The 15897-nt window shown below is 35.3% G+C and overlaps 1 protein-coding gene across 1 annotated transcript in view; it reads right to left on the bottom strand.

Annotated features, from left to right (window-relative positions):
* The window catches only part of LOC112921721 (complement factor H-related protein 5-like), a 36053-nt gene that overhangs the window by 10230 nt on the left and 9926 nt on the right, over positions 1-15897 (bottom strand). The window contains exons 2-6 of the mRNA XM_072733145.1: positions 12858-13034; positions 7326-7502; positions 5535-5717; positions 5237-5416; positions 721-882 (exon numbers count right to left, since the gene is read on the bottom strand). Coding sequence (XP_072589246.1) covers positions 721-882; positions 5237-5416; positions 5535-5717; positions 7326-7502; positions 12858-13034 — 879 coding nt within the window. The remainder of the gene's footprint in view (positions 1-720; positions 883-5236; positions 5417-5534; positions 5718-7325; positions 7503-12857; positions 13035-15897) is intronic.

Below are 15897 nucleotides of genomic sequence, written 5' to 3'. Positions count from 1 at the left end.
TCTAGAGTTAATATAGAGCATGTATGTATGCTTCATTGCATGCAAATATTTATTTCCTTTTTTTAAAAAACTAAAAATATGTTGAATTGTTGATAGTAGATTGGGTTTTTGTACTGGTATGACACTACTTTCTACGTATTCTAGGCTTGAGAAAATTGGTTAAAATATTGAGGATGGTGATATAAGGTGTCCTACAGAGAAAGAAGAGAGATACAAAATGTGAAAAGTGGAACACTGGAATAATGCCTGTACTATTCAATTGGAATTGGTAGCGTTTAATAGGATGCAGAGCCTTCAATATAGACAAACACATAAATTAATAGATGATTAGAGAGATACATGCACACAAACACGTGTAGATACATAAGTGGATATATAGATAGATACATAAATACACACTAATTACAGGCATAAGTATAGGCATAGGCACATTTGTGTATAATAAAAGGACTTAAAAGCAATGGTGTTCCAATAGTAATGAGTACATCTACTGCCCAGATGTTAACTTAAAGCCAAGTTTCTAGGTGGTTTGTTACATAGCTGACTAATATACATGATACAATCAATATTTGGAAACAGTGTTTTGGTTATTTTTAAATTGCCTTCCAGATTGAAAATTATTTGTAATAACAAATAGCTGATTTTTTAAGACACAAAGATCATTCTTTTATAAGATAGAAAGAAATCAAATAAATTCTTGAACACATTATAAAAGATTACCTGGGCAGGCTACTTCAGGATCCCATCTTCCATTGATGCAGACTGAGTATTTGTACTCTAATCTTCTTCTACATTTGTAACTTATGCTGGTGTTATGATCAAATTCAACCACCTCATTGCCAGATAACTGTGAAAATTTACACTTCCCACTGTGATTTGTTGCTGTAAAATTAAAACATTCCCTTGAAAAAACTAATTTTAAAAATCAAAACAGCTACTACATTAAAAATAGCTATAGACAGCTGGAACAAATAATCCCAAAACTTATATGGAACCAGAAAAGTCCCCAAATAACTAAAGGAATGTTGGAAAATAAAAGAAAGCTGGTCGCATCACAATTCCAGACTTCAAGTTCTGTTACAAGGCTGTAATCATCAAGATAGCATGGCACTAGCACAAAAACAGAAGACACATGCAGAAGGATGAAACTGGACCATTTCCTTACACCATACACGGATGCAAGACCTAATTGTGAGACAGGAATCCATCAAAATCCTAGAGGAGAACACAGGCAGCAACCTCTTTCACCTCAGCTGCAGCAACTTCTGGCTAGACACATCTCCAAAAGCAAAAGAAACAAATGCAAGAATGAACTACTGGGACTTGATCAAGATAAAAAGCTTTTGCAAAGCAAACAGTTGACAAAACCAAAGACAATGGACAGAATGGGAGAAGATATTTACAAATGTCTTGTCAGATAAAGGGCTAATATCCAAAATCTATAAAGAATTTATCAAACTCAACACCCAAAGAACAAATAATCCAATCAAGAAATGGGCAGACGACACAAACAGGCATTTCTTCAAAGAACACATACAAATGGCCAATAGACACATGAGAAAAAACCTCCATATCACTCAGCATCAGGGAAATACAAACCAAAACCACAATGAGATACCTCCCTCACACCAGTCGGAATGGCTTAAATTAACAAGTCAGGAAATGACTGATGTTGGTGAGGATGTGGAGAAAGGGGAACTCTTGTAAACTGCTGGTGGGAATGCAAACTTGTGCAGTCACTCTGGAAAACACTATGGAGGTTCCTCAAAAAGTTGAAAATAGAGCTACCCTATGACCCAGCAATTGCACTACTAGGGACTTACCCCAAAGACACAACTGTAATGATTCGAAGGGGCACCCGCACCCCGATGTTTATAGCAGCAATGTCCACAATAGTCAAACTATGGAAAGAGCCCAGATGTCCATCAACAGATGAATGGGTAAAGAACAGGTGTTACACACAGACACACACACACACACACACACACACACACACACACACTGGAATACTACTCAGCCATCAAAAAAAATGAAATCTTGCCATTTGCAACAATGTGAATGGAACTAGAAGGTATAATGCTAAGCAAAGTAAGTCAATTAGAGAGAGACAATTATCATATGATCTCACTCATGTGGAATTTAAGAAACAAAACAGAGGACCATAGAGGAAGGGAGGAAAAATAAAACAAGATGAAATCAAAGAGAAAGACAACTGTAAGAGACTCTTAATCATAGGAAACAAACTGAAGTTTGCTGGAGGAGAAGGGGCTGAGGGGATGGGGTAACTAGAGGATCCTAAGCAAGCTCCATGCCCAGCTCATGGCCTGACGCTGGGCTCAATCTCACAACCCTGAGATCATGACCTGAGCTGAAATCAAGAGTCAGATGCTTAACCAACTGAGGCACCCAGGAGCTCTGAAGAGGCATATCTCCAAAGAAGACATACAGACAGCCAACATGAAAAGATGTTCAACATCCCTAATCATCAGGGAAATGCAAATCAAAACCACACAATGAGATAATACCTCACATCTTTGACTATTATCAAAAAAACAAGAAATAACAATGTTGATGAGGATGTGGAGAAAAGGAATCCCTTGTGCACTGCTGGTAGGAATATAAATTGGTACAGCCACTTTGGAAAACTGTATGGAGGTTCCTAAAAAATAAAAAAAAAGATAAATACCATATCATTTACTTATATGTGAAATCTAAAAAAAAAAAAAAACAAAACAAAAGCTAATGGATACAAAGAATAAATAGGTAAATACCAGAGATGGGGGTGCAGGTGAGTGAAATGGGTGAAGGGAGTCAAGATTACAAACTTCCTGTTATAAAATAAATACATCATGGGGATGTAATATACAGCATAATGACTATAGTTAACAGTACTTTGCTGTCTAATTTTAAATTACTAAGAAAGTAGATCTTGAAGGGTGCTTGGGTAGCTCAGTTGGTTAAGTGTCTGACTCTTGATTTCTGCTCAGGTTATGATCTCAGGGTCATGAGCTCTAGCTCTGCCTTGGGCTCCATGCTGGGCATGGAGCCTGCTCAAGATTGTCTCTCTCCATCTCCCTCAGTCCCTCCCCCCATTCCTGCTTGCATGCATGCTTTCTCTCGCTCTCTCTTTCAAAAAAAAAAAAAAAAGTAGATCTTGAAAGTTAAAAAAAAAGATCTTGAAAGTTATCATCACAAGAAAATGAAATTCTGTAACTATGTATGGTAATGGATGCTAACTAGACTTACCACGATCATTTTACCGTGTATACAAATATCAAATCCTTACCTTGTACACCTAAAACTAACATAATACTGTATGTCAACTATAAATATATATATAAATTAAAATACACCCAAAAAAGAAATAGATTGTTTAAAGGCATGAACTGTTTGCTGTATATACTCTTAGAATCTTTGAGAAGCTATTTTTTACCTGATCATCTTATAATCCAATAATATTATGATGCCATAATAATAAATTTTTGCTTGTTTCAATATGTTATGCATGGACTATAGAAGCTTTTCATATAGCTACCTATTTTAATAATTCAATAAAAATGAGAGCCCTTTTAGAAGTGGATAGAATCTCATTGTAGGTCTTTGCCAGTATTTGTTAATGGTTTAAAAAGCAGAGTCCAGTGAGGATGAACAGAGTGAAGTCAAAACAAACTAGAGGTCTAAGGCTTGGTCCTATTTTTAGAATTGTTCCAAAGTGCTGAAGAAGATAAAACAAGGTATTCTTCAAAGGAAGGTAATGGAAGGAAGATCTACAGCCAGGAGGGCTGATGGTGGTGGTTGTCATGTCCAATCCTTGAAAGGATTTCTTTATTAGAATAAAATAAACAGATGGAGAAGAATGAAAGAAAGAGTGGAGGTCAAAGTAAACATTGAGAGGGAAAAATTGAATTAAACCTAAGACAGTTGAAAAGGTTCTATTAAATTTAGTATAGGTAGAGGATTCACATTAAGAAGGCAAACTCACAGCAGGGGAAAGCAGTCACCAAAGCAGATGTTTTGGCATAAGTTATAATGAAAAGCTAAGAGTTGTCATACCTAAGACTACCTTGGGTTTTTCCCTCCATATGAAAGAAATGAGGTGAGATCATTTGGAGGGATAGAAGAACACAAAACTGAGGTTTGGTCCTGGCAATCCCTTTGACAGGAATGTGTTTAGCAAAAATGGGTTCCTAAGCAACAAAATGTATTGATCTATTTAACAAACTTCTATCAAATATCTCCTGTGTCAGCAAGTCTTCTGAGTATTGGGTAGAAATCCCTGCTCTCATGCAGAGACTGAGTCTAAGCTCTAGCTTCTCCTGGGATTAATAAATGTCTAGAAATCAGATGAACAAATAAGACTGGACATCCAGGGCTCTCTCTGAATGTAGAACCCAGAAAAACTCTTGGAAAAAAACTCATTAAAGGGAAAAGCGAAAGAGAGTCCCCAAGGTTCTCCATGTTGGGACTTGAAGGAAGGGATGATTTTAGAGAATCAGAATTTTTTTTCCTGGGCCACCTTCAGCTGCCTCCCTCCACTACTACTGACTGCTACCCACCCACCCTCCAGCACATGGACTTCTTTTTGCTGCATTTGAAACAGGCTGAGGAATCATCATTAGAAGCTTTGAGAGAGGCAAGATTCATATGGGAGTAGAGCAAATGGGTATTTTCTCAACTTCATTTCTTTGTTTCCCAGGGCCTGAAAGAAGAAAGAGTGCCATATAAAAACAAAAATGGTATTTATGCAAAGATAGTTATATTTTCCTGGTAATTAGGACTCATGTGTTAATTATACACACACACACACACACACACACACACACACACACCTGCAAGTAAAATTTAGCTTCACACTTTTTTTTAAGATTTTATTTATTTATTCATGACAGACACAGAGAGAGAGAGGCAGAGACACAGGCAGAGGGAAAAGCAGGCTCCACGCAGGGAGCCCGGTGTGGGACTTGATTCCCGGTCTCCAGGATCACACCCCGGGCTGAAGGCGGCGCCAAACCGCTGGGCCATCAGGGCTGCCCTAGCTTCACACTTATAAACGATGTTAACATCAGGGACAGAAAGATTCCTAAATTCAATTGCTAGTTTATATTTTTCCTCTGCAGATACATATTGAACTATAAACCACAAATGTTTGAATTCTTTATAAGACCTGACATCTCCACAATCTCTAAATTTCAAAAATATTGTTAGGCTTGGGTGTATCAAGAAATGCTATTCTCACCAACACACTGAGGAAGTTGGGTCCACTTTCCTCCAACACATGTAACTGATCTGTATCCAGTCAATGTAAATGTTTCTTTGCAATTGAACTCCAGCGAATCTCCATGGTGATAGGGAGGGGCAGAAGACCCAAGAGCATAGCCATAAGCAAGTCCAGGTGTATTTCCGCATGTCCTGGCCTCTGTAAAAATTTCACAAAAACGTGTTTATCTTTAAAATACAATTTATGTGGTTATATGAATACAAACAAAAAGTATTGATTTAATCAAGTGTGAAGATTCATGATTTTTATACATTACCAATACATAGAGGCAAGGTTGTCCATATTCCATCCACACACTGAATTTTATTAGGACCCTTCATCAAAAATCCAGGGTTGCAAACATAGTCCACCACTTCGTCGTGTTCATATTTTTCTTTCTTTGTTTCATTAACTGCCCCATTGGTGAGTTGAGGAGGTGTACCACACGATTTTACTAGCTCTACAGTAGAAATACTGTGTAAATTATGGTAATAGTGTCTATTTTATAACTTAAAAATCCACCAAAATGGAGAGATTTTTTCTTTAATCAATTTATTATTCATTACATAATTTATTATAGCATTCTTAAGCAACAAAAAAATGATGTTTACAACAAATTCATTTCCCAGTTCTATTACTTATATTGAACTAGCCTATTAGAAGTATATTCCAGCCTTGAAAAGACATTTCAATACATAAATCTGGCTAAAGATGTGTAAAACTGATAAACTGAAAATTAGAAAACATTATAAACTAAAGGCCCAAATAAAAGAAGAAATATAGATCCAAAGATTTGATACTGTTAAGATATCAATTTTCTCTGATGATTTATAGATCCAGTATTACCCCAATCAAAATCACTGCAGGTTTTTTTGTAGAAATTGACAAACTGATTCTAATAGTCACATGGACATGCAAAGAACCTAGAATAGCTTAAAAAACGAAAAAGAAGAAAAGTTTGAAGGACTAACATGATGTGATTTCAATACTTATTACACAGCCACAGTAATTAAGAAGCTGGGTTTGGGCATTAAGATTAATGGAAAAAAAAAACCAGAATGGAGTTCAGAAATAGACTCACATCTATTATCAACAATTGATTTTTGACAAAGCTACAAAAGGCAATTCAGGAGGAAATGATTGGTTTTTTTCTACAAATGATGTAGAACAATTGGATATACATATACAAATCAAATCAGAGCTGTGTAATAAGTATTATATCTCATACTTACATCGCAATTACAAAAATTAACTAAAAACACACCTAAATGTAAAACCTAAAACTTTAGAAAACATAAGAGAACATCTTTGTGAGCCGATATTAGCAAAATGTCTTAGATGTAACACATAAAAAAATTAAACACACAAAAAATATTTTCTAACTACCTTACAATCCTATAAACATAAGAAACATCAAGAGTGGATTAAAAACCTCAGTAAAGTCCGGAATTTAGTCTTGAAAGTGTAGTTCAGACAAATGGGAAAAGTAGCAAAAAAATATATCGAATGATCTAGATATTCTAAAGATGTATTAAAACCAATTAGTAAATATGGCTGTACAAGTGTATTAATATTAATATTGCAGGCAACATTTCATCAAAAAATTTTTAAGTATCATCATTTGAGACAAGAGACAAGCACTTGATCAACATATTTTAACTCTGATTAAGCCATACATGTGTTTGAATTGACCAAAAGTTGCTTAATATTGTTTAGACACAATCAATGAAATGAGTTTAGGTCCATGCTATTAAAGATGTCCAATACTAATGGCAGAATTATAGGCAAAAAGAAAAGTAACAAATATCTCTCCAGTGTCAGACACCCTATAAACACCTGTGGATATTTCCACCACATATTTCAGTAAACAATTGGAGGTTAATTTCTTAAATAAGGAAACCTGAAGTATCTACTACCCAGCACAGGTCCTTCATGAGGTATATCTCTGGCTTAATGCATTCGGTTAAAGATACACCGGAAGCCAACAGAAAATTAAGAGAGGGGGAAAAAAAAGGTTGCTATCCAAAATTCTAATTCTTACTTCAGCAATTGTAGGATAAACACTCACCTTTACATGTTGGAAAATTAGGGGACCATCCAAAGTAGTAACACTGAACTGAATCTGGTCCAACTCTTGTTAATCCTTCTCTGCAGGAGAATTTCAACACATCTCCAACTTTATATTTTTCTTTCTTGGGCTCAACAATTAAGTATTTTTCTATTTGGGGAATCCTGCAGTTGCTTTCTAAAAAAGAAAAAAAGTAAAATTTAATAAGAATACATAATTAATAATTGCCAAAATCAATTTTACATGTGTCATGTAGTAATGAGGGGCAAGGTATTGCATATACAGACGGGCTTCAGAATCTATCTGAAGAATTTATCTTCTTTGAAAGCTGTTACATATTAGATTTTATATACCCTCTAAATCCATACAGGATTCTGAGGAATAGTAAGGCATTGAACAGCAATAAATGTGTCCTAAAAATTTATTTGTAAAGTCAGTGTCCCTAGACTGGATCTGATCTTATCACTTACATTGATAAAATTTAATGTTATATTTCTTTATTTTCTCAAAAAAGAAAATCATTGTCTTACATTAAATAAAAACTAGTGCTATAATTTTTAAACTAAACATTTAAGTAAAAATTTGGCATTTTTGTTTAATATAATTGGGGACCTAGAACTCTAAAGAGAAACATTTCTAATGTATTTTAGCTAGAGAAAAACTTAAAAAGCTTACATGATACTTTATAAGTGAAGAAATCAAACTGAAACACAAAACAAAATAAAGAAATGTGTTCAAATCCACAGTCATATTCTAGTGTGAATATTCATGCAATATACAACTATCTGTTCTTATACTATAATTATAGTAACTATTAATAAATTGTTGATTCAAATTAGAAAGGTGTAAAACTATTCCTTAAAATTTGTGATATTTGAGAGATTGCTAAGTACCATCAAAACTGAATTTTTCTTATTAGAAATCCTATCTTGCTAATTAATTTATAAGATTAAAAATTGAAATTTAAAAATTAGAATCATACTAAAAAGAGTATTCATACTATCTAGAAGTATTAACACATAATCATAAAATTAGATGTAAGATAACCATTTTTAAAAGTAATGCCACAAAAAATAACTTTGCAAATTTGCTTTTGTTTTAATGTTGAGTTTTGTAGCTTAGATTAGAAGGTCACACTTGAGAGCTTCAGGGATCTCTCCTAAAAGTCTATTCCAATCTTCTATGTAGCAATTCTTTTATTTGTATCTTTATATACTTTGTGCTTATTTCATCTCATCAGGTTGTGAAAAATGCTGCCCTAATAACACCAAATAATAATAATAAATACAAATCTTAGCTATTGGCTATTTTCCAACTATTCTATTTATATAAAGATAATGACTATTTTTTTAAAGATTTTACTTACTTGGGCAAGAGAGAGCACAAGCATGGGGAACAGCAGGCAGAGGGAAAAGCAGGCTCCCCACTGAGGGTGAGCTGAATGCAGGGCTTGATCCCAGGACCTAGGTACCCTGACCTGAACTGAAGGCAGATGCTTAATCAGCTGAGCCACCCAGGCACCCCAGATAATGACTTTTAAAATGTAATATAAAGAAGAGTTTGAATGGGCATACCCTGAATTAGAGATATCTGTCTTTGTTCAAAAGTCAAAATCATAAATCCAGGCACTGATACTTGGAAATGCTAGTTCAAATTTTTTTTAAGTGTACATTTATTTAAGATTGCTGGAAACATGTTTGCTGGAAACATACTTCTTTTCTATATTTTATTTATTTATTTACTTATTTATTTGAGTGAGAGAAGCAGAGGGAGAGGTACTCTGAGCATGGAGCCCAACACAAGGTCAATCCCTACCACCCTGAGATGAGGACTTGAGCAGAAGTCAGACACTTAACCGACTAAGCCACCCAGGCACCCAACAATAATTCTTTGGAAATCTCTCCCCAAAGGAGAGAATGCCCAGGACAATAAACTCAGATATGAGCCAAACTTTGTGCAATTTTCTGCTACATGGTCAAGAGAAGTTATTTGAAACTAAACTGTCATTTGTTCATTCAACTTTTGGAGACCTTATCAGGCAGGTCAATCCCTACCAATGCGTTCACAAAGTCGTAAGTTTTATCAAATCTGCAACAAAAGCCTTATTGGCCACATCAGTTTTTGCCACTATCCCTGTCACCTCAGCTCCTACTCCATCCCATTTTTCTGACATGCAATGACATTGGAAAGACTTTGGGATTTATATACTCAGGATTTTGAATTCTTTTTTAAAGAAGGCCCCTCAAAATTGTAAAAGCTTCTGATTTCATAAAACCTGACTCAGAAAAGAAATTCATGATCATCTTAAGAGCCTTCCTTTTTAATTAAAATAAAATCCAATCTCTTCATGATGCACTGCTTGCCTACACTTCCAAGATAACTTACATCTCTCTCCCCCTGACAATCCAGACTCCAGACGTTTTGATCTTTGGATTTTTTTAAACAGCTCAAGTTTTTTTTCAGCTGTTGCACAGACCCTCATCTCTATTTTGAAGGCTTTTCAGCTTTTCTTTGTGCATATGCCATCCTATATAAAATAGAGCCCTCCATCCCCACTCTGCCATTTCCTAAGTTCTTGGCTTCTTCTGTTTCCTTGAACACAGTTGTGTATAAAATAGACTTAAAATGTTTTCTTATCATCCAATTCATTATTTGGCTTAACTCACTGGGGTTTTTTTCAAATGGGAATGAGAGTTCCCAAAAGGTAGAGCCATGTCTGTGGGTTTCACCATTTTCTCCTGGCCTATTTCTAGCTCATAAATAGGTGTTCAGTGACAGCCTGAATTGATCAACTTTAACTAGGACCAAGACACTTGCAAGCAAGTCTATCTCATCCCAATAATAAACTCACTGTGTGCCCCTTTCTCAAAGTCTCCATTGTACACCTTTTCTATTCGGCTCCTGCTTCTCTCCAGCATGAGATTTACACATCTGTTTTCCTTCCTTCTTCCTGTTACAAAGTCAGAAGTGGCTGTGTTGCCAAGGAAACCTCCACAGAGCTCTGGTTCCCTTTCCCTCCACCCCCACAGGGAAATGTCTACCTCGCACATTCAGTCTCTATCATATCTTATTTAGCATTTGCTTGGCTATAATGTCCTCCATCTTAAAAAAAAAAAAAGAATCTTCCCTTTGGCATATGATTTCCTGTGGCAATATTATGCACCTTCTATCCCACATGTTCACATGAACATCTTGAAAGAGTTATGACCACATGCTGTACTGAAGTTCTTAGTGATCATTTTTCTTCAGGAAACTCTGTTTAAGTTCTGCACCATGTATTCCTTCCATTGTTGGCCTCTACATAGCCAAATTTGTCATATTCAGTCTTCTAGAAAGACATATTGATTTATTTTGTCTACAACCAAAGCAACCTTTTGAAATATTAGAACAATTGTATATTGTACATTTTAAAGCATTTTATGGATAAAGAGGAATCAACAAAGCTTCAACTAGGCTTGATACGTTGCCCTAAGACATGCTTAGCAAGTAGTGGAATTAGAATGAGAGCCCATCCAGGCTGACCTACAGGCTCCACCCTTAATCATTCTGGCATATTTTCTCTTCCTTTAGTCATTTTCTTCTCTCCATATCCATGACAACATTCATTCCTACATTCTTTCCTCCCAATTTCCATATCCTCCTTTTTTTCTGTGGACTTTGCTACCTATTGCTCTTCTGTCGAACACTTAAATGTTAGAATGCTTCAGGGCTCAGTCCTGAGCTCTCTGTTCTTGTCATTCTATATACTTTTCCAACTTAATATCATTATTTTTTAAAAGATTTTATTTATTTATTCATGAGAGACAGAGAGAGAGAGAGAGAGGCAGAGACACAGGCAGAGGGAGAAGCAGGCTCCTCACAGGCAGCCTGATGGGGGACTTCATCTCTGGACCCCAACGTGACACCCTGAGCCAAAGGCAGATGCTCAACTGCTAAGCCATCCAGGTGTCCTTGATATCATTATTTATGTGGTGATAATCCCAAATGTATATCTCCTGGCTAGACCCATCTCACCAACTCTGTAGGTTACATATTCAACTTGTATTGTCTGTGACAGCTCAGCCATAATGTGTCCAAGTCAGAACTTGTGATATTCCCCCCAAAGTCCCCTCCTCCTGCCAGCATCATTTCACAGAAAGGCCCTGACATTTACCTGATTACTTGAAAAAAAAATCAAATAAAACATGAATCCTTGTCATCTTACTCTTTCTCACACACACAGTTAGTAATATTTTCTGTCCTTTCTACCACCAAAGTATACCCCAAATCTGTCCTCTGCTCTGCATCCACTCAGCCATCACCCCCATGCAATCCCCACCTCTCTCATCCTACAGACTCCTGAATTTTTTTCTTGCCAACCACAAGTATAGTGTACAAGAAGGGGGGAGGGGAATAAAACAACTTTCAGAAGTTCAAATTTCAAATCAAATTTCCTTAAAGACTCTTTCATGGTTCTTTATTAATGATAAAGTTAATCTATATGCTGATGCCCTGATATAAACTAAATAATCTTTCCTTTGCCTCTTATCTAGCCTCGGCTCATAAAGTTCCCACATGTTCATCATGACTAGAATCCATTTACCCAGATATTTCCCAAATACTATTTTGTTGTCAAAGCTTTGCACATTCGGCATCCATTCATTTTCCCATACATTCAAGCTCTCTTTCTGATCCTGGACAGCTGTTTGGCAAATACCAGAGATTCATGCAATAGTCCACAGAACTTGTCAAAGTCAGAAAATAAAGAGCTCCTCGTGGGACCTGCAAAAATGAACTCTCAAGGTAGGAGGGGGAAAGCAGAAACTTGAGAGGAAAATAGCTGAGGAAGTTGAAAGAAACTAAACTGTTGGGATGCCTGGGCAGCTCAGTAGTTGAGCCTCTTCCTTCCCTGGGTCTAGGGTTAGAGTCCCTCATTGGGCTCCCCACGGGGAGCCTGCTTCTCCCTCTGCCTGTCTCTGCCTCTCTCTCTCTCTCTCTCTCTCTCTCTCTGTCTCTCATGAATAAATAAATAAAATCTTTTTAAAAAAAAAAAAAAGAAACGAAACTGTTATTAAGGAGAGCTAAGTTTAAAATAATTTAAAGGCATTCACTTAGTAAACCAAAAATAATTATACTTTAATCACAGATCTGTGATGTACATGGCCCATCAGAAACATCACATTAACGTACTAATTAGTAACACTAATTAATGTGTTAGAGATAGAGTATTCTCTCTGGGCTTCAGAACACCTTTTCTTCTCAGTTTACATTAAATCAGAAGCATTCACCTTGATTTTAATTATTGTGCCTTAGTATCTCCAGATAATTCAAAAATTTTTAAAAAGGAACAGATAGCATTTTTAACTCACTTTTTCTTTTACAAGCCTTATTTCCAGATAACCAATAACTGCTAGTTGAGGACAAAAGATGTTTGTTTTCAATTTAAGGATAGTTGACAACGGAGGTGTACAACATAATCGTTCAACAATTACAGATTTTTTTAATTCTAAAAAAAAAAAAAAGAAGAAGAATACCTGATAAAACAGTACCTACCATAGCACATGGGAATATCAGACCAACCACTGTTACTGCAGACTATAGAGCCCATGCTTCGTCCATGTCTGCTTTCATATCCATCATAGCATTCAAAGTCCAGCTGGTCATTGAGCTGAAACCTAGTGCCACCGCTTTTGAGTCTGGCGTTCACAAATACTGGCATATCACAAGTTTCTAATTCACAACAGAATTGAAGATTTTATTCATCATGTTAGTTCATAAACAACCTACCATAGTAAATCCCATCCCTAGAACAAAAAGCCTGATCAATGAATTAAACACTACACAAAATTAATCGAAAACGACCCCTGATAAATTGTTGTCTTAAAATAGTTAGTAAAATGAAAACAATGTTTCTAGACAGCTTTTTTTTCTCATCACTAAAACCCTCTGAAAATTTATTTTAGGAACATTTTTCTCAATTGAATTATACTTACACATTACAGTATGCTAGTAATAAAAGAGGCCATTACAGTTTATAGTTCTCCTTTCTAGAACACTGGAATAGCATTTTGTGGATTAAGATCCCAGACTTCTTAGTAGTTATAATATATATATACCAGAGAAAAATAGATAATTAAATTAAAAAGATTGATGTGTTTATTATGTAAGACATTTTCTCTTCCATAACAAGAAATCTTGAAATGTAAAATTAATTACAATTAAATTAAATCACTCTACTAATACCTTTCACAAAGTTCAAATTTCAGTTCTGGAAGGAGGTAGGAGAGTTGTCAAAGCCAGAAACATGTTTATGCTTGAATATTTGTTAAAATTCAAGTGTTTCTTGAAAGCAGTACCTATGTGTCATTAGTGCTTGCCTCTTTGCTTTTTCTATTCTACAAACGTCATTTTAAATGCATGGGGAAAAAAAGAATATTCATGAGCAATTTGTACGTAAGAAAGCTTGACCCAGAATCAGGAAGATGAACAGTGTAAGGATAGGATTATTTTACAAGTGGAATGAAAATGCTCTATGGTTATTTCCAGATATGCCTAGAATCCCAATGCTAACCCCTGGCCATGATAAGCATGGGAGGTGGTACCTAGTGATTTATAATTTGCTGTACAAAATTCCCTTGGAGATACCCTGTACAAGCTTGTCTACATTTTGTAGGAATATATAGATTTGTGGCTTACACCTGGTTTAACTGGTCACACAAACTAGTTTTAAATATATAAGGACATATGAGACTTTTGTAAATCTGTCTATTAATTAGCCTTCAAGAAAATGAGATGCCTTTCATATATCTTGGTGGTTTGGAACCAAAGGTGAAGAACGTCCTGAGGAATGATACTGGATAGCTATACTGTAAGTGGTCAAATTTCCCTACTCTCCTGCCATGTCCTTAACCTTTACAAAGCCTAATGTAAATCTGTTAATCTTCTTAATCATCAGAAACTCTATAATTGATGTAATAACCTATAGAACCTACAAAAATACTACCAAACTAATAGTACATTAAGCAAGATCATGATAAAATGTCAATACATTAAATAAAGTTGTATTTTCATACAATAATAACGGGAAGTGGAAAATCAAAAATTTAAATTTGTAATAGTAGTAATAGAAAAATCCTGTGCCACAAAAGGAAAGATTTAACAAAACATGTACATGACCTGTAGTGTGAAAATTATATAACCTTCCTGAGAAAAATTATAGGAGACCTAAGTAAATGGAGAGCTAAAACAAGTTCTTAAATTAGAGGAAAAAATATTTTTACAATCAACTATCGCTAAAGTGATACACAGATTCACTGAATTCCAGTGAAAATCCTGGCAGGCTTTCTGTAGAAATTAACAGGGTAATACTAAAACTCAAAGAAAATGGAGAACAGCTAGAAAAGCCAAAAATACATAAAAAATTACTGTATGAATTTTCTACTGCAGTTACAAAAAAATCCACATACTTACAGGCTTAAACAACACTAATCTGCTTCTTAAAATTTTGTCAGTTCAAAATCTGATTGATAGGTCACTGAATTAAATCAAGGTATTACAGGACTGTGTTCCTTTCTTGAGGCTCCAAGGAAAAATCTGTTTATCTTTTCCAGCTTCTAGAGGCTTCTTGCATTTATTGGCTCATGGTCTTTCTCCATCATTAAAGTCAGCAACTTCCTCTCTGATCCTTCTTCTACCTCATCTGTCTCTGTCTGTCTGTCTCTCTTGCTCTCTCTCTGACTCTCCCCATCCCCCTCCTCTTTTCCATATGGTATGACCCTGAGCCCATTTAGAAAGTCAAGAATAACTTCTCCATTTCAAGGCCTTTAACATTAATGATATCTGAAATGTTCCTTTCTCCATGTAAGATACCATAATCACAGGTACCAGGGATTAGACATGGGCATTGTTGGGGAGGCCATTATTCTACCTTCCACAATTAAGAACAAATTGGAGCACTCACACTACAGTAAATCAAGGCAGGGCATCATGATATATGGATAAATATATAAATTTGTGGGAAAGAATAAAAAGTCCAGAAGTAGACAAAAACACATACACATCTATATTCAGGGGATTTCTGACAAATATGACAAGTCACCCAGTGAGTAGAAGGATACTATTTCCAACAAATTGTGCTAAACGACTGAAAATCCATATGAGAAAAAAGATGAACCTTATTCCATATACAAAATATCTGGAAATCAATCATAGACATGAATGTAAAAGTACATATATAAACTTTCCAGGAAAAAAAGTATGACAAAATTTTGCAACTTTGAAGCTGGGAAAAAAATGTCCTATGTAGAGCACAAAATAAATAATTTAAAAATCTGTCAATTTGAATTTCATTGAAAGCTAAGCCCTATGTTCCTGGAAATAAAACTGTTAGAAACTTAAAAGATAAGACACAAATGTGAAAAAATATTTGCAAATCACATACTTGATAAAGGAATTGTTTCTCAAACATCAAAGTGTCTATTATAACTGAATTATAAGACAAACTACCTACTTCATTTGGGAACAAATTAAGTTTCACAGAAGGAAATATAACAATGGCAAAAAGCAGGTGAAAAGGTGTTCACCAACATTAGTC

Source organism: Vulpes vulpes, chromosome 13 (assembly GCF_048418805.1).
Source record: "Vulpes vulpes isolate BD-2025 chromosome 13, VulVul3, whole genome shotgun sequence".
Taxonomy (NCBI): domain Eukaryota; kingdom Metazoa; phylum Chordata; class Mammalia; order Carnivora; family Canidae; genus Vulpes; species Vulpes vulpes.
The sequence above is the reverse complement of the archived record's forward strand: the minus strand, read 5'-3'. Positions and strand labels throughout refer to the sequence as shown.